This window comes from Cyprinodon variegatus, unplaced genomic scaffold, assembly GCF_000732505.1.
Source record: "Cyprinodon variegatus isolate N-32 unplaced genomic scaffold, C_variegatus-1.0 Scaffold314, whole genome shotgun sequence".
NCBI classification, from domain to species: domain Eukaryota; kingdom Metazoa; phylum Chordata; class Actinopteri; order Cyprinodontiformes; family Cyprinodontidae; genus Cyprinodon; species Cyprinodon variegatus.
Window position 1 is genome coordinate 462,191 of NW_015150767.1, and position 24,537 is coordinate 486,727.

Genomic DNA, 24,537 nt, shown 5'->3' on the forward strand with positions numbered 1-24,537 from the left:
GTTGCTGCGGTCTGCAGTCTGGACGTTAGATGTCGCTGAAAATTACACACTGTAGCTTTAAATCACCAAACTGATGTCCGTCAAAGTGTTATTGTTCCAATATTATCTGATGTTTTGTATTAATGTTACAGAATTCATCACTGCTGTTAATACAGCTGAAAAAGAATAACTCTCATACAGCAACTCTCAAATTCATTTCTTCGCCTCGCCAGCCAGACTCATTTTCACTGCACATCAGTCTGGAAAGGAAGGGAGTAGAGCCTGATTTCAAAGGCAGGACTCAAGAATCTGCAGAAGAAGTTTAGAACTACTGATGTGAAACAAAAACATATTTTTGTTCAAAGAAAACATCTGAAAGCAGCCAGTTGTTTAAAATGTAATAATCCAAACTTGGTCTAAAACAATAAATCAGATTACTGGTAATCAAGATTAATCGATTATTGAAATAATCGTCTACTAATTTAGTAATCAATTAACTGGAGTGTGGAGACTTTAAAACATGCCTTAGGCTGACAGAGCGACACACTTAGAACAGGAATTATACCAAGATTGTAAAAAAATGTATAAAAGTTTTGCATGTAAGACAGAAAATGTTTTCGTCTATGAATCTGCTCTATCCAGAACCACTCAAGTGGAAATGTTTTAGTTTCACCTGGTTTAATTCTGTAAAAGATCTTCTTTAAGGAACCTTTTGCCTTCTGATTAGAAGTCGATTAATCAAGAAAATACTCAATTTGCAAAATAATTAGTTGCAGCACTAATCCAAACAGCTCTAATATAACAATAAGGGCATCAATAAAACATTGCTCTGTTATCTTGACTGTTGTGGTTACAGAAAAGCGTTGTTGCATCATGGGCCCGCCTCCCGCGCTGTGATTGGTCCAGCCTGTTTCAGAGTGTTAATCCCTCATCCTGAAATCAACAGTATGGGACAGTTTTACACCGGCAAAGACATGGCCGTCCACCTGCTAATCTGACAGGACTAATCAGGGGAATATCCATGGTTACCCTGGAGGAGCTGCTGAGAGGCACAGCTCAGTCTGTCAGGACAGCTAAAAGCCAGAACAAAAAGCAACTTTTTTGCCAGAACTCCAAATATTATTTTGTCTGTAACACTAGAAAACATAGTGGTGGCAGCATCATGCTACAGGGATGCTTTACCTCAGGACTTTGTGCTTTGTGAAGAACACACAACTTAAGCCATTAGTTGTACAAACCTTTTTGAACCATACTCTAAATGCATTGAAACTTTTTCTGCAGTTTTTACTTAGTGACTCAGAGGTGATTTTTAAAAAAGAAACACATTTTTCCACTCATGTCACAATAAAGTCCAGCTTTTTGTCGGACTTTATTCAAACTCCAGCTTGTAATGTGTGTATGTAATTGAACTCTGACCAGCTCAGCATTACTCCATGTGTGGAAGGTGGTGCTCCAGTAAGCAAAGACACGGCATGGCATCCTGTCCACCATTTACGGAATGCCTCCTCCAAAGACCCTTGTTTTATTTTTAACTAACTGACCCTTAAATCCACGGCGTCACTTATCACCTCCCGTCCAAACACTTAGAGTCACCAACATGTGGCACGCACACCTTTTTATATCATGAATTAATCATTAAACACCCTCCATGTTGTAATTTTCTGAGACAGTATTGGTGGAAGGTAAATGTTCAGGGTTGTGTAAACCTAGAGGGCTGTTTTACTTTTCAATGAGCAGCTTTAAGCGTTCAGACTAACTGAGGGTGAAAGGTCAGGATCTGGATGTTGTCAGTCACGGTCCTTACTAATATAGAAAGATAAACGTGCGTTTGGGGTGATGTCAGCGAGGGGAAGTAGCAGGCTGCCAGCTGGAGCCGGCGGCGTTTACTCTGCTGCTCATTTAGCTTCTGGCACATCGCCGTCCAAGCCGAGACAGCATGTGAGTGTTATGATACTGGTGGCAGGCAGGGCTGAAATTAGTGGGTGATGAGTGATACTTATTTTATTGGCCCTTCCTTTCCTCTCTATCTTTATGGCTGTTTTTCCTCACCTACCCCGCCCTGATTATCCTGCCCCTCCCTCCATTCCCTCTCTCTTTCTCTGTCCGCAGACAGCAGAGAGGAATCGGTGTTGGGCAGTATTCCTCTGCCCAGCTATGTCATTTCACCCGTGGGACCCGAAGATCACATCAGCCGCAAGTATGCCTTTAAGGTACGCCTCTCCCTGCTGTGCACACGCTTTCTATGCTGTCTGGTCTTTCTTTACTCTAATGTGATTTTTAGTTATTTTAGACCGAAGATGAAACATTTTGCTATAAATTATTTAAAAAACTGTTAATTTCTCAGCTTGTCAACTTGGGTGCAGATGCATGGGTTGAGCCATTCCACTTAAATCCACCGAATATATTTAAAGTTTAAAGCTGTGATTATGGAAAATAAAGACAGGATCCTGAAATGTTAGTTTGATGCTGTTCATAAGTGACAGCGGTTGAATGGAGCGCATTAAACCAAAGATATTCGGTCCTGACGGACGGATAAAGGGTTTTTATTTCCACTGGACCCACTTGAGATAAAATGTCTACACTCCATGCTATTTAAAGCTGAGAAGTTTCCACTTGAGTTATTTCTGTCGTTTCTGGCTTAGAGGCTCCTGAGATACTTCAGCGCTGGAGGCCAGTCTGGCACCTTTGAACTTTTCCACATTTTTTCATGTAACCAAACTGGATTTTTTTGTTTACTTTTGTTGGGATTTTAAGTAATAAAATGAGACAAGAAGAAACAAGACAAGCTTTAGAAAAAGCCTTCGTGAATCAAGGTGTTATAAAAAAATCTTTTACACAGCAACTATTTTATTGCACGGAGCTGGCAGGTTCGCACCTCCGCAGACCTTTGCCCGATGGTTCAAGGGCAGAGATGTTGACCAACTCTGACCAGTTTCCTTGTCCTTCCTGATGGAACGCATCCCCACAGCATGATGACTCCACTACCATGTCTCACCATGTTGCTGTTTTACTGCCCTTCCTTCTTGAGCGGAGCATCTTCTTGAATTTTTCTGTTACTTTTTAGTTTTTTTGATTGCCTAGTTTCCAGGCCTCTTGGCTGGCTTTCTGATTCACGCAGTTCTTGCCTTCGTTCTGGGTTGATTCCGGCGGATGGCCATGTCTCTGTAGCTTTATCCTTTCCTTTAGGCAGATGAGGCGCATCACTCTAAATGATGCTCTAAGCTTGTGATGAAGCTGGGTAACCTAACCCCGCTATAATCATCTTTCTCCCTGACTTGTCTGCTGTGTTCCTTGGTTTTCCTGATGCTGTTTGTTCTCTGTTGTCCTCCATCAAACCTCTGGGGCCTTCAAAGCACAGCAGATTTTATAATGAGGCTTAACTACATAAGGAGGAGACCATTTAAGGAGAACTGTCTTTAGAAGATATTTCTGGCCCAGATTTTATTTTAAGGTTTTAGGCGCAGAGGGGTCCGAATGCCAGTTAAAAGGCTTTAATTTGTAAAAAACAAATAATTTATCAATTTAGTTTTATATAACAATAATGACCTAATTTGTTTTGGATTATTACATTGAATGCCAATAAAATACATTTAAATTTGTGAAAAATGTATAAAATAGCTGAAGAGCTTCAGATATTTTGCATGTTATAAGATCATAAAAGTATTTTTATGAGCAGAAATTTTGTGGTTTAAATCCCAACGCAGAGTTTTCCTCTGTTTAAAAGAGTATTGTTGTTCTACACTTGGTTTTCCATGCAGCAGCCTGTGGCTCCAACCTGTTATTCTAGTTCCTTTTAAGATCAGAAAAAGTTTGTAAAACACTCTCATTTATGTGCATGAATGTGTTGTATCCTAGTTTAGCTGCAGCCTATTTTCTATCAGCAGATAGCCTAACGGATTCATTCTAACCTGGACAGTGAAGACTGGCCTTTCGTCTTAAGGTGGAGGCCTTAAAAATGAAGCAGCTGATTTTCCTTATCCTAAGTTGTTGAGCAGAGTGTTGTGGCGATGCCTGTCATGCCTGCAGCCTTTGGACCTTGTTCATAATTAAACCATGTGCAAAATGTGATTCTTCCAGCAGGCTTATCGCTGCCCTCTCTACTATCTGGATAAGAGAGTCTGCTTGATCGTTAAATTACGTTCATAAGCAATAAGACCAAAGTCCTTTCAACCTCCCTGTTTATAGACTGTAAGCGTTGCTATAATTTTTCCTCACTGCAAATCCATACAACACAATAATAGTTCAAAATCATATAAAAAAAACTAAACATGAAAAGCCAGCCAAGTAGTGTTTTTTTTGTTGTTGCAAGATTTAGTTTGAACCAAAGTAGAGTTATGGTTAAAAATATAGCAAACCCCCTTTTATATATCAGCTCCTAATATGAGGTGAATCAGGGTTTGTCTTAGTAATGATCTGACTTTGTGTGCAAACACACTTTATTTATTAAACAAAGTGAGTAAGCTGCTTCAGCACACCGTAACTGCTGGGTTTTATGCAGTTAGCTGCTCGGTGTCTTACAGTAGCACAAAAACAAGCTGGAAAGAGATGAGCAAAAAGCTCAAAGGTTTCCATATTCATCATGCAAGGGCTTTTAGAGCAGCAGCCCTATTCCAAACAACCTGGACTTCATCATTTTACAGGGAGCACGACTCATGTCAGACAGCAGGTCATCTTTACAGTAATTAGAAAATTATCTGACTGAACTACAGCTGAAGTACCCAGAAAACAAGCACCTGATGTAAAGCACGGTGGAGGAACGCTGATGGTTTAGTTTCTTTGTGTTTCTCCTTGCAGCAAACACATCTGACATCTATGCAAATTCAAATGCTTTTATATGCTTAGCTGGTCATGCTCAGCTTTTCAGGTTTGTCTTCTTTCTTGTTGAGGAATTGACAACATTGGAGAATCTTTTAATTGTTTTTGCAATTTGAGAAGTTCAAAAAAAAAAATTTTTCAGGAATATGTAGAATCCAACTTTTTTTGGTCTGCACTTTCCTTTTATTCTGAGATTAACAAAATATTTTTTTCTTTATGGAATCACTGCAATGAGTGCTGGACGGGTGGACGTCATTGTCTGTTTGCATCAGTTTCTTTGTGCTGCATTGTTGGTCTGGATCTTAGTCTTATTAGGGCCTATGGAGTAAAATTCTGTTCCATTATTGTTGGAATCAAAGAAGACACTTTGTGAATGGAAATCTTCACGCCAACATTGAATAGCAAAATTGTTATCTAGCATCCAGCAGACCAATAGAAATGCTTCTTCGCCGCATAGAAAAGCCTGTTCCCAGAAGTAAAGAGAATAATATCTGAAATGTGCAGGCTGAAAGAGATTTACAAAAAAAAAAAAAAAAAGATTTAATTAGAATAAAAAACCTGGAAAATAAATATCAGCATACCGGTAAATCAGAGAAAACAGTAATCTTAATCTGTTTTTGATTAAGAGGTTTTCTCTTTGTCTGCAACAATATTGGAACAGAATTGACTCTACACAGCTGCTTATCTTTAATTTTTTTTAAGATGCATGTCAAATTTCAGAGCTTTTTCATCATTTTAAACTTAGTGGAAAAAATAGTGGGCTTTTTTTGCCTGTTGTAGTGAAACTGTTGCTATTTCTTCTTTCCATTTGTTAAAATAATTCAATATTTAAAACTAAAACAAACGCTCCTATCCTTGGGTTATTTTGTTTGGCTGCTGACATTTTTATTCTCTTTCCTCACTGCAGGAATCTTATATATCTTCGCCAAACTGTTTACAGTTTAGATTAAAATCACCTCTGACCTGAAGCACTGATTATTAATGCTGAAGGCAGCTGATGAGGTCCTTTACATGTTGCTCTGTCTCAGTCATTAAATGCTTTTCTTCTTCATGATTCATGAGAGGTGACCCTGTTGCAGCTCACTAAGGTATAAAAACAAACTTTGATTTTAAAAATGGCGCCCAGCTCTGTGCAGCTCCCTGGATCCCCACTCAGCTGCATACAAACTCCTCCGCCCCCCGCCCCTCTGCCACACTCCGTCCCCCCATTTACCAATCCCTCTCCCCTCTCTTGTTCCTATTGGCTGGCTGCCTGACTGGGACCTCCCTCCCTCCCTGTGAGTGTGTTGATCCATCCAGTGAAAGCCCTGTCATAAATAGGTACTGCTCTCTCTCTGCCAAATGTAAACCTTTTACATCCCTGTTGCCTGGCGTTGGTGTGGCTTTGTGGTTTAACTGGGAGAGAATATACAGCCGCTGTGTATATTCCTGTGTTTTGATGCATGCCTTGAGAATAATGTGTTATTTTAGCTCATGCTCCAATTTACTGTCCGCGTCGTCTGATTTCATTTCTCATTGTTTGACTATCTCTCTCCTCATCTCTGTGGACCTCCCTGGTTTTTGTTCCTGGTGTGCATCTATGTGTTCAGACCACCGTCTTCTCTGTGTTGCACCAATATGCAGTCATGGGGAAGAAAAACTTTGCTGTTTGTAACATATGTTTCCAGAAAAGAGCAGAAAGGGGAGAAAAAAAAATACATATTTGAGGAAGTCTTCTTGGCAACATGCAAACAGCCACCAAAATGTTTTTTACTTTAGGTTTTCTATCCAAAACAGCCAAAAGAAAGGTGAGAAATTAAGCACATTGAGATTTGTTAATAAATCCAGAGTTTTCCAAATTCTCCAATTTGCAGCTTCTTTAGGATTCGAAAGGGACAGTAGAAAATGTGATGGCAATAATTAAAGCAGGCGGTTTGTTTGGTGATCTGGAGCTTACAGGTGAGTATAGAACGACTAGAGCAATGACCTTTTAGAAGCCGTAAGTGCTGCAAATCAGTCAGGAAAGATTGTGTGGCAAAACTATTTTACATTGAAAAAAAATAAAGAGTTTTAGGAGAATATCATCTCAGTAAGAACATACGAGGACAATGCAAGACAGAAGGAACTGAAGTGGAAATGTTGAACAGTAACACTCCTGCTTGTGTTTGGAAAGAAAAAAATATATTTATATAAGCAAAAGAATTCCAGATTTAAAGCATGGTGGTGGAGGGTGGTGATAAGGGCTTGTTTTAAATCCACTGGAGCTGGGGATCAACAGCGCCTCCACAAACCAAATTAGTGTAAATTCAAATATGTCTATCTGACAGTTTTAGCTTGGTTTAAACTGGATCATTAGTAGAACAAAATCCAGCAGAAAACCATCAACAAAGTGGATAAAAATCAGATCAAGGGCTGAAAAGTTGGAAAAAAAACATGTCACAAGCCAATAGGAATAAGACCAGGATAGTGCTAGGAATACACTAGGGCTGCAACTAACGTTTATTTTGTTAATGGATTAATCTGTCGATTCTTTTTTTGATTAATCAATTAATAATCGGAAAGGAAAAGGTCCCTTAGAGAAGGTTTTTTTTACAGAATTAAACCAGGTTAAAAAAAACTTTTCCACTTAAAGAGTTCTTGATTGAGCATATTGACAGACGTAAATGTTTTATCTTAAATGCAAATTATTCATATATTTTTTTATATAATTATCTCTAATTTGGTTGCTCTGTAAGCTGAAGGCATGTTTTGGAATCGATTACTGTATTAGTTGACAATTATTTCAATAAATGATTAATTGGGATTAATCCTGTTAATTATTTCAGCTCTAGAATACAATACGACCATCTCTGTTCACTGAAGCAGGAGCTACAGACTTGGAAGCTGCCAGGTGGACAGATGCGTAAATAACTGCTACCAGCAGATGGTGCCAGCGTACAACAACGTTTACTTCTGCTAATCGCTCCTGATCTGACGATGCAGGATTGATAATGTGCAGCACTCAGGCTTATTTATCTGGGACTGCTTCTGTTCAGCAGAACCTTTCCATCTGATTGGGCGAAGTGACACCTAGTTCCCGCCTACCAAAGTTTGATATTAGCCAATCACATGACCAACAGTGGCATCGGATGTAGGAGTTTGCCCTCAAATCAAAGGGTTGATGGTTCAAGCCCTGGCTTTCACTGTCGTTGTGTCCATGGGCAAGAAGCTTCACCTGCATTGCCTACTGATGGTGGTCAGAGGGACTGGTAGCACTAGTGTACGGCAGCCTCGCTTCTGTCAGTGAGCCCCAGGGCAGCTGTGGCTACAATCTAACTTGCCACCATCAGTGTATGTGTGAATGGGTGAATAACTGAATTAGTTTATAGAGCTTTGGTCAAGTCTCCTGACTTGAAAAAGCGCTACATAAGTACAGGTCATTTACCATTTTGGGCTGGCAATGATTTCAGTCAGAGAGATACAATATCGATTCGCTGTGTTTTTAGGCTCCAAAAGGACGAAGTGAACACTATTTGAAGAAATGTTTGATTTATGTTGTTTGTTTGTTTTTTAACAAGGAGGTATGTTTGTTGGTGTTGGGGGGGGGCATAGTACTTGATGAGGCCCCATTAAGAGAGCTATGCAGAACAAAAGTCTGTAAACCTTTAATGAACTGGAGCAATACTGCAAAGAGTGAGTGAAAATTCCTCCTCCTCCACAATGTGGGCGATGGATCCGCTTTAACAGAGAGCATTATGATTATTATTGCGGCTAAAGGCAGTTTTTTTTTTTACAGAGCTTTTCCATTTTGGCTTCACACTTTATTTCAGACTAATGAATCTGAGGTGTTTTTCATCCTAAATGTGAATAATTTTAGAGCCCGATTAAATATAGATGTTTTATGTCCTGATAAAAGAAAGGTTCTTCTCTTACTTTAACCCTCCAACATGATTTGACAGCATAATTTCACCAAGTGTTGCCCAGCTTAGATCCAGTGTTGGGCAGGAGGTAACCTATCTGGGGCTTATCGGTGAGCACCCAAGCCACTCTTTAAATAGACTCGGACAAAACGACGGGACGTTTGTCAGTGGTTGTCCGAAAGCTGACGGACGAGCGCCATTGTAAGCTTTTTGTGTGTGTGAGAAGTAAGTGATATTTTCAGGCTTCAGCAGGGAGGACATGGAAACGGCAGGAAGTGATTCAGAGTGGAAAATACAAAGCCAAAATAATGAGAGGAAGCATTTGAAAGGACGCTGAGGGTTGGACCGATAAAGGCTGGTTCCTGTGAAAGATGGAGCTGAAAGAAAGAGTGAGAATGAAGGGATTTTTTTCTCTCTTTTTGTGCGTTCAGTCAAGCAGAGTTAAACAAACCTGGTGCTGAAGCAGATAATCAGGAACCGACTTAAATTTGTCACCAACTCCCACACACATCCAAACAGAGCAGTGTGAGCTTTGGGTGTGTAGGTGTGCTAGCCGTGCTCTTAGAGCTGAACGACCCTCTCAGCATTCCTGATCCAGGCAGCTGCAGACTACTGGTTTATTTCCACGTGTGTCTGAGCGCTCAGACAGGAACACAGTTAATAACGATCTCCTCTGTTTATGAACCTTTTTCACTCGCTATGTTTTTCTTCAGCTATTGCTTTTTTTGTTATATTTGCAATTCATTAAGATTTGAGGTCAGGTGTGGTTCTTTAAAAGTGGCAGCCAAAGTGATATTTTACAGATATGCAGGGCTGCTGGAAGTCATTCTGAACAGTTTAATATTTTATTTTTTTTTCTTTTGGACAAAAGACCTACGAGCCTATAGGCCTATTTAAAATACAATAAAAATAAATAAGTAAATAGTTTGACATTCACTATTGCCATATACACTTCAGTGCACGTAACCAGGGTTTGTCATATCATCAGTTCTCAGGTGAATAAATGCGCTGTTAATTAAATTTCACAATAACATTATAGCAACGTAGATTTGGTCAGCTGACTTGAACCTGAGTCACCATGTTTATGTCACACGTGACTCTTATTAGCCCCAAATTACTTTTACGCAAACAGCAATGTTATAATTATATTATTATACTATTTAAACTTTATTGAACAGTTCTCCATTACACAAAGAACACAGGATCAAAGTAACACTCTAAACTACTATAGTTACGTTAAACTGCATAAATAGATGCAGTACAGTGCGCGGCGGCACCATGCTCTCACTTTGAGCTACAGGCGGGGTGCCATGGTTACAGGTGTCCAAATGTTGAGGTGCGCTCTGAGGTCGTGGAGATAAAGACTCTTATGAGCAGACAAATCCGAAATGCGTTTCTAGCCATATTTCCTCCTTGGCTCTGTCATTAGTCTATGTACATTTACTAGTCTGCTGCCACGAGCGGGATACCTCTTTAACTTAGCGACCACTTGCTTGCTTGATGTTGCCATGACAACATATCTTCTGTGAACTTGTATTCATTAGATACACATAATACTAAAATAGAAAAAGAAGTCAAAATAATTTCCCAAAATATCCATAAGAAATGCATAAGTTGTGTAAAGTATTTTTTATACATTTTCTTTAAATGTCCCTCTCACCACTTGGGGGTGCTGCAGCATGCCCAGCAGCATCACTTCCAGGGGCCATGTGCAGGTGTGTAAACATCCGACGTTTAGCCCGATCCACCGTCTCGCATCACGTCGCCCCAGAAGAGTGCCATCTGTCAGGGAGCTGATGAAGGCCGGTCTTTGACGTTATTTCTATCCAACCTAATCTATCCCCGGACTAGGAAATAAAAGGCTGCTCTTGATTTATAATGTTGTATAATACAGGCTGCATCCTGATGAGCCTTTTCCACAATCTGTTTCAATCCACCAATCTAAATAGTTCCGAACACTAAAGAGCTTTTTGGGAAGAAAAGGTGTCTGTAATAACAAGAAAACACTTCCTGAAATAACCCCAGAGTAGCTGGTAAACATTGTTGTAGACACATAATGAGAGGCTGATCAATAGAAAATAAGACATTCAAGTATAAGCAGCTTTTTTTACACGGCTGTGGCCTCAGAGTGCCTTTGATTTGAAACAATGATGTTGTGAAAGCATTTACACCAAACAATAATGTGTGATTATCAAAAGCTATTTTATTTGATATTCTGGCTCATGTAGGAAACTTTGGTGAAATACTGCACCTTAGCATCTTATCAGAAAGTTAAGTGGAAGGACAATGTGTGCAAAAAGGGACAGAAGTAACAGAGATTTTAGCGGCACTCGACTTTAGCACCAAATAAGAATCCTTTTTTTTTATTTTTTATTTTAACTCAAAGACTGGAGAAGGATCAGAAAGTGACAGAATCCAAGTGGTCTAAGGTCCCTTGTGGTCACTTATGGAGCCATTCCATCTGCCGCTGTTGGTCAACAATCTTTTATCAAGTTTAAAATCTGGATGACTGTTTGACCAAGACATTTTAGAGCACATCTGCCTTGCTCTGCTACCACTTGTAACTTTATTTCTCCAGCAGAACTTGGTACCAGCCCACATGGTCAAAGGCACCAATACCTGCTTCTACCGGCTAAGTTCAGTTGGCTTAGCATTTGGCCTGTTTTGTGTTTGTTTTAGTGACTGAGTTTTCTCGCCCCATAGAAAACCAGATGAGAGACGTAAATATAACAAATAGGCGAGCTGAAGGCCACTATTAAATCAACCTGAGTTCCTCAACACTTCAAGAGTCCTGGAATTCATGCAAAAATATCTCTGATATCTCTCAGTACATTAATATATCTGTTCAGAAGGCCCACATTTCTATATTATAAATCCTTTTTAGTCTGTTTAAAGCTAAACAATCTGACAGACTAACTTTTCGGCTATAGCTGTATGATGATCAAAACATAACAAACTGTAAAATATATGACTTCACGTGTAGTAATTCTCTATAAAACACCAATTTTACTTTTTAAACCTGTTAACTGGCCTGATAAAAAATAACCTAAAACGCCTAAAAAGGCCTTAATCAAATCAGCTGCTGTTCTTTAAGCCTTGGCAGGGTCCAGCCTGTCTTATAAAGCAGTTGTAATAGTGGACAGTAGCTTTAGTTTGGTGGGATGAAGCTGCAGATTTGGTACAACATACGTACCGTTGAGGTGACGCGGCATTTAACAGGTTAACTGAGTTACTGCAACAAATACGTTTGTTTTCTTTTTGTTAATATTCTAATTTGATGATCCATCGCTGTATATATTAGAGATTGTGTTAAAAACAATAAGCCTCAGAGTGAAGGAATATTCCAGGAGGAGCTTTGGTTTTCTTCCCAGTGCATGATGGATGTAGTTTGTTCCACTAATGATTATTTCCAGATAATTAAACGTAGATATTTTATCACCAAGCGCTGTGCAACAATTCCTCCTCATGCTAGCAACCATTCTGTTGACTGATATATAGAAACGTTAATTCTAAACTTTTTTAATTTTATTCAATTGATGAATCAATAAATCTTAAAAAGATAATTATAATAAAAATGACAAACAGCTTATATGAAGAAATAATAAACAGATTATTTTAGAGCAAACAGTTTTAAGTCCAAAAATATATATTATTATAAATATTTGATGTCCCAAACACCATTGATACATATATTTTTAGTAAAGTATTTTAAAGCAAATCATCGTCCAGTATGTTAGAAATGAAACAAAAAATAAAACCTAGTATCAGGCCTGCAGTGTCACCAGCAGAGTGGAATGAATAGAGACAAAAAAAATCCCCAAGCATTAAATCCAGCCTTTGCACCGTCTGAATTTTGTCAGCTCACTCATGCAAAGCCGACCTGACCACCCTGTAAAAGAGCAGGCATGCTTGTCAGGTTATTGAGTCCTGGTTGAGTCAAGCTTACAGTGCAATCAGCTCCAAATATCAAGTCAGGGTCAAGCACATGTTCCTCCATGCTGAGCCAGAGAGCTGTATTTCAAGACGTTTGTGTTTTAATCAGGGCTAAGTTTGAGCTCCTGGAACCAGCCCGTGTGAACACCAGCAGCTCTTTCAGAAGCAGACATGTTGTTTGCTCCTTTGATAGGGTTTATTTAGAGTTTATAGTATCACAGAGAGAACAGCGGGGGTCACAGTCTGGTTTATTAATGAATGTGGGTTTTATGTACGTTCCATTGCGGGCATAATGTGCAGTATTTTACAGACAACACAAGAAAGGAAAGCTGCCGAAACACATTCAGGTCTTCACTGAAACCAAGCAAACAGAGAAAAAATAGTATCAGCTGCAGCTATAGTGGATCCCAGTGAAATCGTCTATCCCGCAATCCTTTATACAGAGGAAGGATCAGAGTATGGGAGATTTATTGTTTCATTACTTTTCATTAAATGCATCTGCTCTCAAGCGAAGACCACACTTTTGTCTGCTGGCAATGGAGCGAGGAACGATAGAAAGATAAAGTGTTCCAAAAGTGCTGATCTCAGATCAACTTGTAAGTTGATCTAATAACTGTACTCTATAAATTAACAGAGACTCCCTAAAGATTTCAAATAAAAGGCATAAATTGCACATGCAATTTTCTTTTGTGGTACATCCAGTAAATAGGTGTGTTGCGGTGGATTTACAAAGACGGATGCTCAAATATCAAGACAGGAAAACCGATTTAGTTCCTGCCATTAAAATGAACAGATTGGGCGTTCCACTGGCAGTTTGAATGTGGCTGTAAAAGAAAGATGAGATTCTAAGACATGGAGAAAATAATAACTATCTAAAAAAAAAAAAAAAAACTGAGATGTTACCAAATAATATTCATGGTACACCTCATAGACTGTCTCACAGTGCTACGAACAAAGGAGAAAAAAAGTTTATCTTTGTTGTNCACACACACACACACACACACACACACACACAATATTTTTTAGCATTTTTTTCTCTATTTGGTTTAATTGCATAAAGATGCCGTGCCGTCCTGCTGCATTACTTTACCAGGCTGTGTAGACTCTGCCTTTTATATCAATATCAGTCAACCTTGTTATTTCAGACGGTCCAAGTATGTTTACACGACCAAAGATTACATCCTTTGGCATCATACCATTACCTGACTTTCAGAAGAACAGAAAAAAAGCAGAAGCTGCAGCCGTAGTTGAGTTTCCAATTGCAAAATGTCTTTGCATGTGGTAAATGTTCTCATTTACGTATCTTCCATCGGTAAACTGTGTTCAGCATACTGATGAAGGCATGGTTTGCATTACCTGTACGCTGATTTGATAACCCAAAAAATCACTTTCCCTCTTTTAGAGATCTTCTTTGCTTGTCTAAACAGGTTTGCACCTGTTTTAAGACAAAGAAATCCTCTGAAAATCCGACCCTTAAAGCCTAATAATTATTTTAGCAGTTGTTCCAGATAAATTCCTCCTATTTTTTTCTCATTTGATTTTGTGTTTCTTCGGTTTCAGAGGTTGAGCGGTGAAGCTGGAATATTCTCAGCCTGTAATCAATTCTTAATGGATTTTTAATCAGAAAGCTTCTTAGTATCTACCTCCTGAAGCTGTTCTCAGGACTTGGTACAGTAACCTATGAGGGAGACCGCTGATATCTTTTAAAGGTCTACTTGCCACAGCAGTCGCAAACAATCTGATTTTTAAAGAAGGAAACACTCTGATTCAAACGCCTCCCTGATTTCCATCTCTGGCTGCTGCTGTCTGGTTTCTCTGCTGTTTCCACCCACTCAACCAAAGTAGCCATGCAACCTTGTGGGTCTCTCTGTTGTGCATCAGCCTGGGAAATAAAAGGGATGGTTCTGAACCTTGAGCGGCAATAAAAAGAAATATTTTAGAGCCACTTGAGACAGTGGCGAAAAGATGGAAAAAATACTGTAGAGACTTATTCACAAAATAGGTGCAAATATGAGACAGAACAACAGCATCCATTTACAGATTTAGCACCACGCAGACTATTCATACCACTCGATAATATAAAGAGAAATATAAGGAGAAAATTGGCCTCTTCACAGTTTATGCCCCAAAATCTATTATTTCTAAGATGAATGTGGGTAATTTAATCTCAGTAGCTGTTTGTGCGGTCCAGGTAAACTAAAACTCCCATCAAAGAGGGCATTTCATCGGAAATGAATCTGGAGGAGCTGCGAATATCTATAGAATATGTGGAGGATTCACTAAGAAGAAAGAAGGAAAGACGTCCTCAGATTAAATAAAAACCTTAATCTTTCACAGCCTCCATACAAAATTTGTAAATACATGCTGTGGGGATGTTTTGTTTTTAGTACGGGAGCTGCTACAAGGCTACAAAAGGCCATCTACCAAAGAATAGCAATCAGCCTTAGATCTAAATCATCTATTTAATTTTTTATGAAACATTTGAAAACCTGAAGACTCGTCACTTCAATCACTATAAGCATAAAATGTACAGGAGCCAGTTTGGTGCAATTAAACCTTGAGTACCTCTTAAAAGGACTGTTGTAGTCCATGTCCTTACTTTGTCCATCTCATGGTCCTGTGGTGTGTGTAACACTGTAAAGGATGATTTGCATTTAAACTTGTATATTGTTTTTTTTTTTCCTTCATCTCAATCTGCCCTTCTTTACACTGGTGAAGGTTGCGGCTGCTGTTGAACCTATATCCCTAATATTTTTGTCTGTGCAGCTGTACTGTGTGACTTCTCTCTGCATTGGTCAGTGCTTGTGTTGTCATTGATGTTTTTGTTTTGTTTTTGCCTCATTGGACAGCATGCTGCCCTGTCTTTTCGAACCCCGGCGCTGTTCTTTAGATGATGCGGCTCTGTTTACCACCTGACCCAGCCTCTGCTCTTTTCCTTTAGGCTAGCCACACTGGTATGCGCTCATACATTTACAAGCAGAGCTCTGTGATTGGCTCGCAGGCAGAGCACACTGGGATGCGAACGTATTACTTCAGCGCTGACACCCAGGAGGACATGAGTATATGGCTGAAGGCCATGAACCAGGCTGCGCTGATGCAGAACCACCCCGACACACTCAGGTAGGCCTTTGCAACAAATATATTCAAGCAAACATAACTGAAATTATATTACATTCTAGTATCACAGGTGTAAAAAATCTAGTAATCAGTCAGTGGGCCTAGATAAAGGGCTAAAGGTAGGCTCTGTGTTGTTTGGTGACTTGGTTTGTACCACACTCAACATGTACCAGAGGAAGCAAAGGACAGAGTTGTCTCAGGAGAAAATTATGGACAAGCGTGTTAAAGGTAAAGGATATGAGACAATCCCCAAGCTACTTATGTTGCCCTTATTATTCAGAAATATAAAGAGACATTATCTAAGTTTTTACTAAAAATATCCTTAAAAATTGCCTTTTTCTTTGACCTGTTACAAGTAAAACATCCTTTGATGAGCAGACTGACACCTCAGTAGTTCAGCGCCAATGCATCTATAAGCAACAGATGTGACATGAAGTGCAACCATGTTGAATGGATCCAACCTAGCAACCAATCATAGCTTTATATTATATATATTCAACCTGGATTTTGTGGATACTCAGAAGCGACAGGCATCCAGCCCAACTCAGACACTGATGGCAACTCCACATTAGGTGAAAAAAGTTTTAAAAAATTGTTAAGTACGTGTGCGTGCTATGACAATGAGTAAAAAAAGGGCTGCAGTTCTCTGTTTCGTCCACAGAGGGCAGTATAATTAGAATACTATGCAATGCCCAATGAGGTGGCTGTAGGATAAAAATTGGTAACAAATTAAAGGGACAGATAATAGAAATTACAACAAAAGTGTCCAGAAAAACTTTTAGAGCGATTAAAGGTGAACTTCTAGCTCAAGAAATATCAGTCGGATTGCACTATCCATTTTGTTTGAGCTAAAGTGGACTTAATGGGAGACCACCAAGTAGAACAAAACTGTGGAAAACAAATAATACAAACGAAAAAAGGGAAATTGATCAAACTACATGTTGACTACCCAGAAAGCTTCTAGTTGAATGTGCTATGGCCAAATGAGAAAAATTGATTTACTCACGAAGGCTCATCAGCGTTATGTTCACACACAGAAAAATGAAACATATCAAGAAAACAATCTGTGAAACATGGGGGAGGCTCTGTTATGTTTTGGGACTGCTTTCATCTAGAACAGGGTGTCTGATTCTCTGCAGGGTTCAATGGAATCTCATGAAGGATTCCAGAATTACTAAACACACAGATCCAATAATGGCTAAGAGAAAAACATCAGACTATTCTGAACAGGCCTTCTATGAATCCTGACCTTAATCATACTGAGCATCATTAAATGGAAAAGGAGCAGAGACGTGTCGTCAGGAAAAGGCTCCCTTCAAACCTGATATAACAGGAGCAGCTTCTCATGAGGAGCGGAAACAAAACACCTGCTGAAAGGAGCAGAAGTCTCACTGGGAGTAACAGCAATCGCTTATTTTCCGCAATTCCCTCAAAATGTTGGGCAACAAAATAATAAGTTAAGAGGACCTAAATTTTTGACCTTTTTCACGAGTTTATGTTCTGAAAGCATTCTGTTAAAGGATGTCTGAAAATAAAGTCATTTCTGTGACCATTGTGGGTTTTTATTTCATAAATGAGGGGCACCAACAAATGTTTAGGCATTTACAAAGATAAAACCATTCAAAATTATTTCAACCTTACATTTAGTGTTCAAAACACACAACAGAAATGTATTATTTATCAAAAAAAGATGAATATTATTTTACTCTAAATTAGGGTTGAGGTTTCAAGAATCTAATTGCTGATATAAGAAAAAGAAACCAAACAAAACCCTTTTTTTTTTTTTGCTGCTGTCAGAATTACATGACTGAGTTATATTAACTCTCAGCAGCACAATAATAATCAATGACAGCTCTAAGAGGACAGGAATATCCTTTTTATTTTATCGATTTATGGTGATATGAATCCATTTTTAGTATTTAACTAAAAGAGTTAGCTCAGAGTTGGAAAAAGTATTTTTTTACACAGCCCAACCCTGAATGATTCAGTAGCTGGAAGGAGCATCTTTGCTGAAAAAGATAGCATAGGTCAATGGATTCTTAAAATTTTCTTTCTAATGTTCAAATCAAATTTCTGAAAAAAGGTTTAAGGTCCAAAACAAATTACCATGAGGAAATCTTTTGTTTCTCCCATTTACTGCGCACTGTGCACCGATTGGCTGCAGTAAGGGAGTTAAAATTTCTCAAATGATGAAAAATCTAGACAGAAAATCTATTATCATAATAATGTTACCTTTATTAACTCAGATATTTGGTATGCTTTAAAGAATAAAGTGAAATTCTTTAGTGTGATGGCCAAAGATTAACATAAAAGAAACTAAGGGGAAATTCAGGCCTGCACAGAAACTGTTATATAAGCTGCTGAACCCATCTTCTCCTGGATATTTATTTTTGTTTGAGAATCAATTTTCTTCTGTTATTTAAAAGTTTAGCTCTATTTTCAGGATTACAGAATAAATTATTTCAAGCTTCAAAAGTATCTAATAAAGCTTTATAAAATACCCTCTCTTCTGCAGAGCAAATAACTTAATAGCTGTTACAGTCCTAAGATTCTATTATTTTATTTTCTAGAAGCGTTTTTGTGATAAATTTGTTACATTCTTTACAGGTCTTAACTTAGCCTCAATCTTTCATTTTAATATAATTTAAAATTGTTTGAAAAAATCAACCCAGATAGTTCACAATGTTCAGGAAAGTTTATTCATTTTAATTTCCTCCTTGCATTCTTGTGTTTTTGCTTCTGACGTGGCAGCAGTCATCTGCTGTGATTGTTACAAACAAAGAAAGGTCTTTTTTATTAGACTGTTTTATGTCCTGGCTATGAAAGTCCAATAAAAAAGTCCTTTATCTTAATGACAGTCGATCTCTAAAAATCATAGGCACACCGGTTCCATTTATTAGCTTAGTTAATCTGCTAAACAGCATACAAACCGTCAATCATATTTTCTAAGATTAAAATGCAACAGGGTAAAAATAGTTGAAGTATTAGAAATCCTAATAATGATAATTTAGCTTTCCTTGTAATCTTTTCCACGGCTGCCTGATGCAATCGAACTGACCTAATCATGAACCATACATACCTTTAATTACTTATTTTGTAGTGTGCAGTGTTAACAAAGGCTCGATCAAGTGATAAAACTCAAACAGAGACCAGTAGACAGAAAAAAACAACTATTTGTTATTAACTAATGGGTTACTATAGAAACCTTATTTGCTGAATGAGGGAGAACATCGTTGTTTGGCGCTCAGAGTTGTTCAGCGTTTAGCAAGTTTCACCATCTGCCCTAGAAACTGTGTGCAGGTGAGCGCTGCTTTCCATCACTGCGCCACATCACTGCGGCTGAGCTTTTCTGGTTAATTGATGTGGCATGCCTTCAATAGCTCAGATATCCCAATTCCTGCTGCTTTGAACGTTGGAAATGGCAACACTCGCTGCATTAGATACTGTAACACACCACAGGATATCTCAGCGTCCCAAGAAACACGTACACTATGCACACTTTGCATGAAAACCAAACGCAGCTGACACTTTAATCGTATTTTGGGCTGAACATACCATTACTTTTGGTTTCTTTGCAGCCGTTGGACAAACACTCCCCTTCAGTCTCTTTAAGTGTTCAAACTCTCATAGAAGTCAATATCAAACAGCCTTAGTTAACATGCATGACTTCTTTATTTTCCTCTCTGTCTGACTTTGCTCTCTGCTTGTTTTGTACTTGGCTGGTTTGGGAAGTTGCCTTCAGATGATGGTGTTTTTGAAGCAAAAAGCGTCTCTCTCCATGTAATATTAATGCGTCAGCAATGGGAGGTAGCGCAGATCAAATACGTGCAGTCTCTCACTGGCAGGCTCAGCTCCCACTGCCCCCTCGCTTACCCCTATCCTTTCTCATTACACTGTTCTTACAAGAGGGAATCCCACAACGCTTCTTTGCCTGGTTCTGAATGACAGAAAGAAAAGCGAGCTCCAGACAGCTTCCAGCTGGGAATTCTTTTAAAGCTCCCTCACTTGCTTTGTGTTTTTCATCGCAGAGGCTGGGACAGGAGCATGCTTGATGTCTGGCATTTTGTTTCTGTTTTTAAATGAGGTTTATTATGTAAAATGAATATTGACAGAATGCGAAAGCAGTAGCAAAATACTTTGAAGCTAATATCAAATGGGGTTAAGTCATTCAGCAGTTTGCTGGTTTTCCTGATCTACTTTTAGATATTAGCTGCAGGGAAGGAGAATCTTGGCACCTCAGGCTTCTTATTGTTATGCAAGGTTGCTTTCATGACAGAAACCTAAATAGTTCTCAAGGCTCTTCTACGTTGGGTTTTATTAATCAGTTTATCTCAGCTTGTGTCTTCAAGGCTGTGCTTGTCACTGGTGCTTTAAAAAAAACCCAGATGTGCACAGTGCATTTAGTCCTGTTTAAAGTCTGTTCAGGACAACAGAACGAAGACCCAAACATGCTGATTATTGGAACATGATGTTCTGTTTGGTAAAATTATGATAATTAAGAAGCTTTTAGGAATAAATAATTTTTGGAGCAGAGATGCTGGGGAACAAACATAGCTTTTTTTAAATAATTTATGGTATGAAGGTAATTGTGGATCATAAGTATTTGTACAATACAACTGTAAATTTAAAGTTGCAGAGAGAAATAAAATAGGAATTTTGTAAATTTAAACCTTTTTCTCAACAGAATTACATTTACAAAAAAAGAGCAACACCTCTTTGAAATTGCTTATAAAGGAGGTTTGTTTCTCCCAAACTGTCAAAACACATTGTCCTTCGTGCAAGAAGAAAATCAGTCCGAGGGCAGAGACGCTTCCAAAATAATAATTGAACTTTATTGATCTCACATTTGAGAAATTTAACTATGCCTTTAACACATCCTTTTGGGGAGCAGTGGGCTGCCATCGTGCGCAATCAGGGTTTTTAAGGGTGTTGTTTAGAGATCCAGAGTACAATCTGTGGGAGTTGGTTTTCAAACTCACAACCTTAGGATTCCAAATTCTATGCCCTAACCACTAGGCTGCCACTTTTGAGAACATGCAGTGGACGTGCACTTAGTAAGATCCCGAAGCACAATCCCAAGCACGCGTCAGAGGAGTTGCCGCATGCGAAGAGCAATTTTCTTCTCACAAACCGGTAGTTTCTCGTGTTTGTGTGATTTTGTTGTGTGGTGGTAGATAAACCATGTGCATAAGTAATTTAACATACATGCAAGTATGTTAATTTTGCTCGTGGATGCTTTGAAATAGATGTGACACCATAGACTTGGAGAAAACGAGTATGTTTAAATATAAGTTCTTCTGGTTTGCTGCATCTTTATTACACTGACTGAAAACGACAAACCAGGTATAAGAAAAAAAATCATTCATTCCAAAAGGGAAGGTTCTCTTTGAAATAGTTTTATTTTATTTTCATTTGTTTTTAGAAAGAGGCAAATGTTTAATTTTATGTCACGCTGCGCCGCAGAGCTACAGCCACGCATTTGGGGCGTAACTGTGTTGCCTTAGCAAAGGCTGCCTTCTTTTTCTGTTGGAGGGATTCCCATTCTTTTCTCGCCTTCCTCAGCTGAGTGACACTTGATAGTGAAGTGTTAATGATTAGGGAGCGGTTTGTGATTCGACCGTAGCCTTCCATCTAATACTTCTGGATTTTTTTTTTTGTTCAACGCTGAAGCTGTCAATACTCACTGCTACCACCTTCTGGTTTAGGGGTTAACTGCATGTTCCGATTAAAAATGTAAAAAAAAAAATAACTTTTGCGAGATTCAAGTTATACCTGACCATTGTGTTTTTTTTTGTTTTTTTTTCATTAAAAGAGGAGTATAAACAACTTTTTTCATAATGTGTACATTTCATTTAAGGATGTTTTACTTGTGGCTTAAGGTTACAATTGTTTGACTTCCTCATTTATGTACAAAAATGAACATTTGACCGAAGCTAACTGTTATTTGAATTGTCTCCAGCTGTAACTATGTAACTATGTGTCTCAGCACTGATATGACAGTCAGGGGACAACCAAATGGGGAATTTAGCGGGATACACAGACAGTTGGTAAAAATATTTAACTAAGAAAAAGGGACATTTTTTTTCCAATCAAAAATCTGAAAAGCGTGGTAAGCTTTTGTCTTTAGATTTATTCCATCATCAAATCCAGTGACTGCCTTTATAGTAACCGAACTCTTAATGGAGATCCACTCTGTGCATAAATCTAGATGTTCTGTGAATGCTTTAGAGGGACAAAGTTTTTATGGTAAATGCGCCGTAAAACGACGAAACAAGCTGTAAAAATATGCATGATGCAATCTCCAGAATATACAAGCACAAAAGGCAAATCTAAAAGAAATACACTGCAAACAGAAAGTGCTGCAATCATTAAAATAAAAGCTAAACAATGCAATGAACAAAACAAATGCAAACAAAAAAAATCTGCAATCACAGAGAAAACATGGTGTAAATGGTAAAAACTGCTGCAAACTCACTCTAAAAAAAAATGGGAGTGCTCCAAACCACTCGAGGGAGTTGAACAAACCCTATCTGAAGAGTGTTATATCACTAAACATGACTATGTGTTTTACAATTAAATGAAATATAGCAACCCTCCCATTTCTTCTTCCAACTTTTATTTTTTTTCCAAGTCCTGTGTTAAAGCTGAACTTCCTGGTTATAGTCAGGGTTTGTTTCAATATGGAATGTTTTTTTTTCCAACGACCCCCTAGTGGCCTATAGGAATTCCGTTTTTTAGAGCAAGTTTGCTGCTGTCCTTACCGTTTGATTAATTTTCTTTCTGTGGTACAGCATTTTGTTTTTTCTTGCAGCATGTTGTTTGCGGTTGCTGTTTGTTTATTGTAGTTTTTGATTGCAGTATTCTTTTATTTTCAGTGTTTTTCTGTTGCATTAGTTTTTTTGTAGTTGCGTGTTTTGGAATTTGCATCACAAATGTTTTTGGAGCTCATTTTGTTGTCTGTAAGAGTTTCAAAGCAGTAAAAGTTTTTTTTTTCCTGTTGTGTCTTTATTTACAGACCTACTGAGAACAACAGGTTGTTGCAACAGGCTGTTCCACAGACGAACAACGTGAACCACAAGAAGACCAAGAATTTAGACTCTGAGAACACAAACACAATAGTCCACGAGGTTCTGCTGGAGCCCATGCATCACAACACGGATGAGCTTTGCAGCTTTCACAAAGACACAGGTGTTATTACGCTGGAGCGTCCCGTAGGAAGCTCTGCCCTGGAAATGGACACACAGAGCTCCCTCCCATCCAGCCTGCTGCCAATGTCGGACCACATGTCCACCTCTGCGCCCGTGTCCAGGGTGCCATCCCATGCTCCGTCGCGGGCCACATCCACGCTGCCATCCAGCCTTACGAGGAACGGGCTGGTCTCCACTCCCAGCCCCATATTGGAGCCCAACGGCATCGCGGCGGGGACGTACCAGAGGGTGCCGGAGCCAGCGGCGTCTGACGCCTTCGTTCATGTGAAGAGGAGAAACACCCTGGAGCAGGTGGAGCAGTGGGTTAAAGTCCAGAAGGCTGAGCAGAGGGGGTAGGTCACCATAGCAACAGCTTCTGCATACAACGACTTACAATGATTACTGTTTCCAGGAGAAATCCTCTCTGTCTCTTTCTTATTAACAGCCCCCCCTCCAGAGAGAACACCCTCCCCCGTCGAACGCCACCAACCCAGCACAAGTACACATCGATGGATGCCTATCAGACATTGCCAAAAGCTCCACGCCATAGCCCCCAGCCCGGCCGACTCAGCGAGTACAAGTACGCCCACGACCGCCTGAACCACTTCCGCCTCACCCCAGACCGGGGGGCCCAGGGGTCCAACACTGTGCTGCAGCTGTATGAATGGCAGCAGCGCCAGCAGTTTCGCCACGGGAGCCCCACCGCGCCGATCTATACCCCCGCTCCGGACTACCCCTTTGGCCCCCGCCCTTCTTCCACTGTCCCGCTCTCCTCCTCATTACGCAGGCCAGAGGGGGCTCCCCGCTGCGTGTCGGTGCCGCCTTCGGCCGCAGACATCCCTCCACCGGGGCCTCCTCCTGGAACCAGCAGAACACTGTCGCCCAATCGAAGGCCACATACTCCTGCCGGACGGGTGACGGTGAGGCCCGCGGGGGACATGCCGGCTCTGAACGTCCCCTTCAACGTGTCCCCCCGCAGAAGCAAATCTCAGATGCTGAAGGTAAAATAAGACCAAACAGAATCAGAAGCACATTCACGCACCTGCTGTAGATGGTAGAGGATGCTTCTATATTTGGTTGTCATACATTGAAGAACAAAGCATAGATCCAAAGTATTCATACCCCTGAAACTGTTTGATATTTTGTTACTGTACAAAACAAACTCTTCTTTGGGATTTTATGCCAGCATGAGATAAATATATATATATATTTTTTTTACTACTGCATTCATCTACTGCATTATAGAACCACCTTAGAACCACTTTTCTTTGTTGTTCGACCTTCCAGTCATTTTTTTTTTAGTTTTTTTTTTTGGAAAACAGATCAAACTTGTTCAGATTGATTGGGAACCTTCATTCTCTACTCCTGTCCTTAGGCTTGTTGACCAACAAATGTACCTGTCATTTGAGCAGGTCATTGCCAACAAAATGAGTCTTTTTCCCTTAAAATAAAAGCAGTATTTTCCTGTTTTAAACATAAAATACTTACTTATTCTGTTGGCAGTTTCTCTTCCTTAACTGCTGAAATCAGGTAAAACATGCCTATTTTAAAGAAAATCTACTTAGATTTACATGTTTGCAGTGAAGGTGTGAAGCAGCAGTAAAACGGTCATCATTATTACATTCAAA

The 24,537-nt window shown here is 39.3% G+C and overlaps 1 protein-coding gene across 9 annotated transcripts in view; it reads left to right on the plus strand.

The window, feature by feature from the left end:
• Positions 1-24,537, plus strand: part of LOC107090889 (pleckstrin homology domain-containing family A member 7-like) — a 186,696-nt gene that overhangs the window by 131,070 nt on the left and 31,089 nt on the right. For 7 of the 9 annotated variants that reach the window (XM_015384502.1, XM_015384501.1, XM_015384509.1 and 4 more), the window contains 4 exons: positions 2,089-2,189; positions 15,547-15,725; positions 22,738-23,262; positions 23,355-23,910. In XM_015384502.1, the coding sequence (XP_015239988.1) occupies positions 2,089-2,189; positions 15,547-15,725; positions 22,738-23,262; positions 23,355-23,910 (1,361 nt within the window). Of the gene's footprint in view, positions 1-2,088; positions 2,190-5,708; positions 6,115-15,546; positions 15,726-22,737; positions 23,263-23,354; positions 23,911-24,537 lie in introns of those variants that run through there. The other 2 variants (XM_015384503.1, XM_015384510.1) reach the window with 2 other exon arrangements.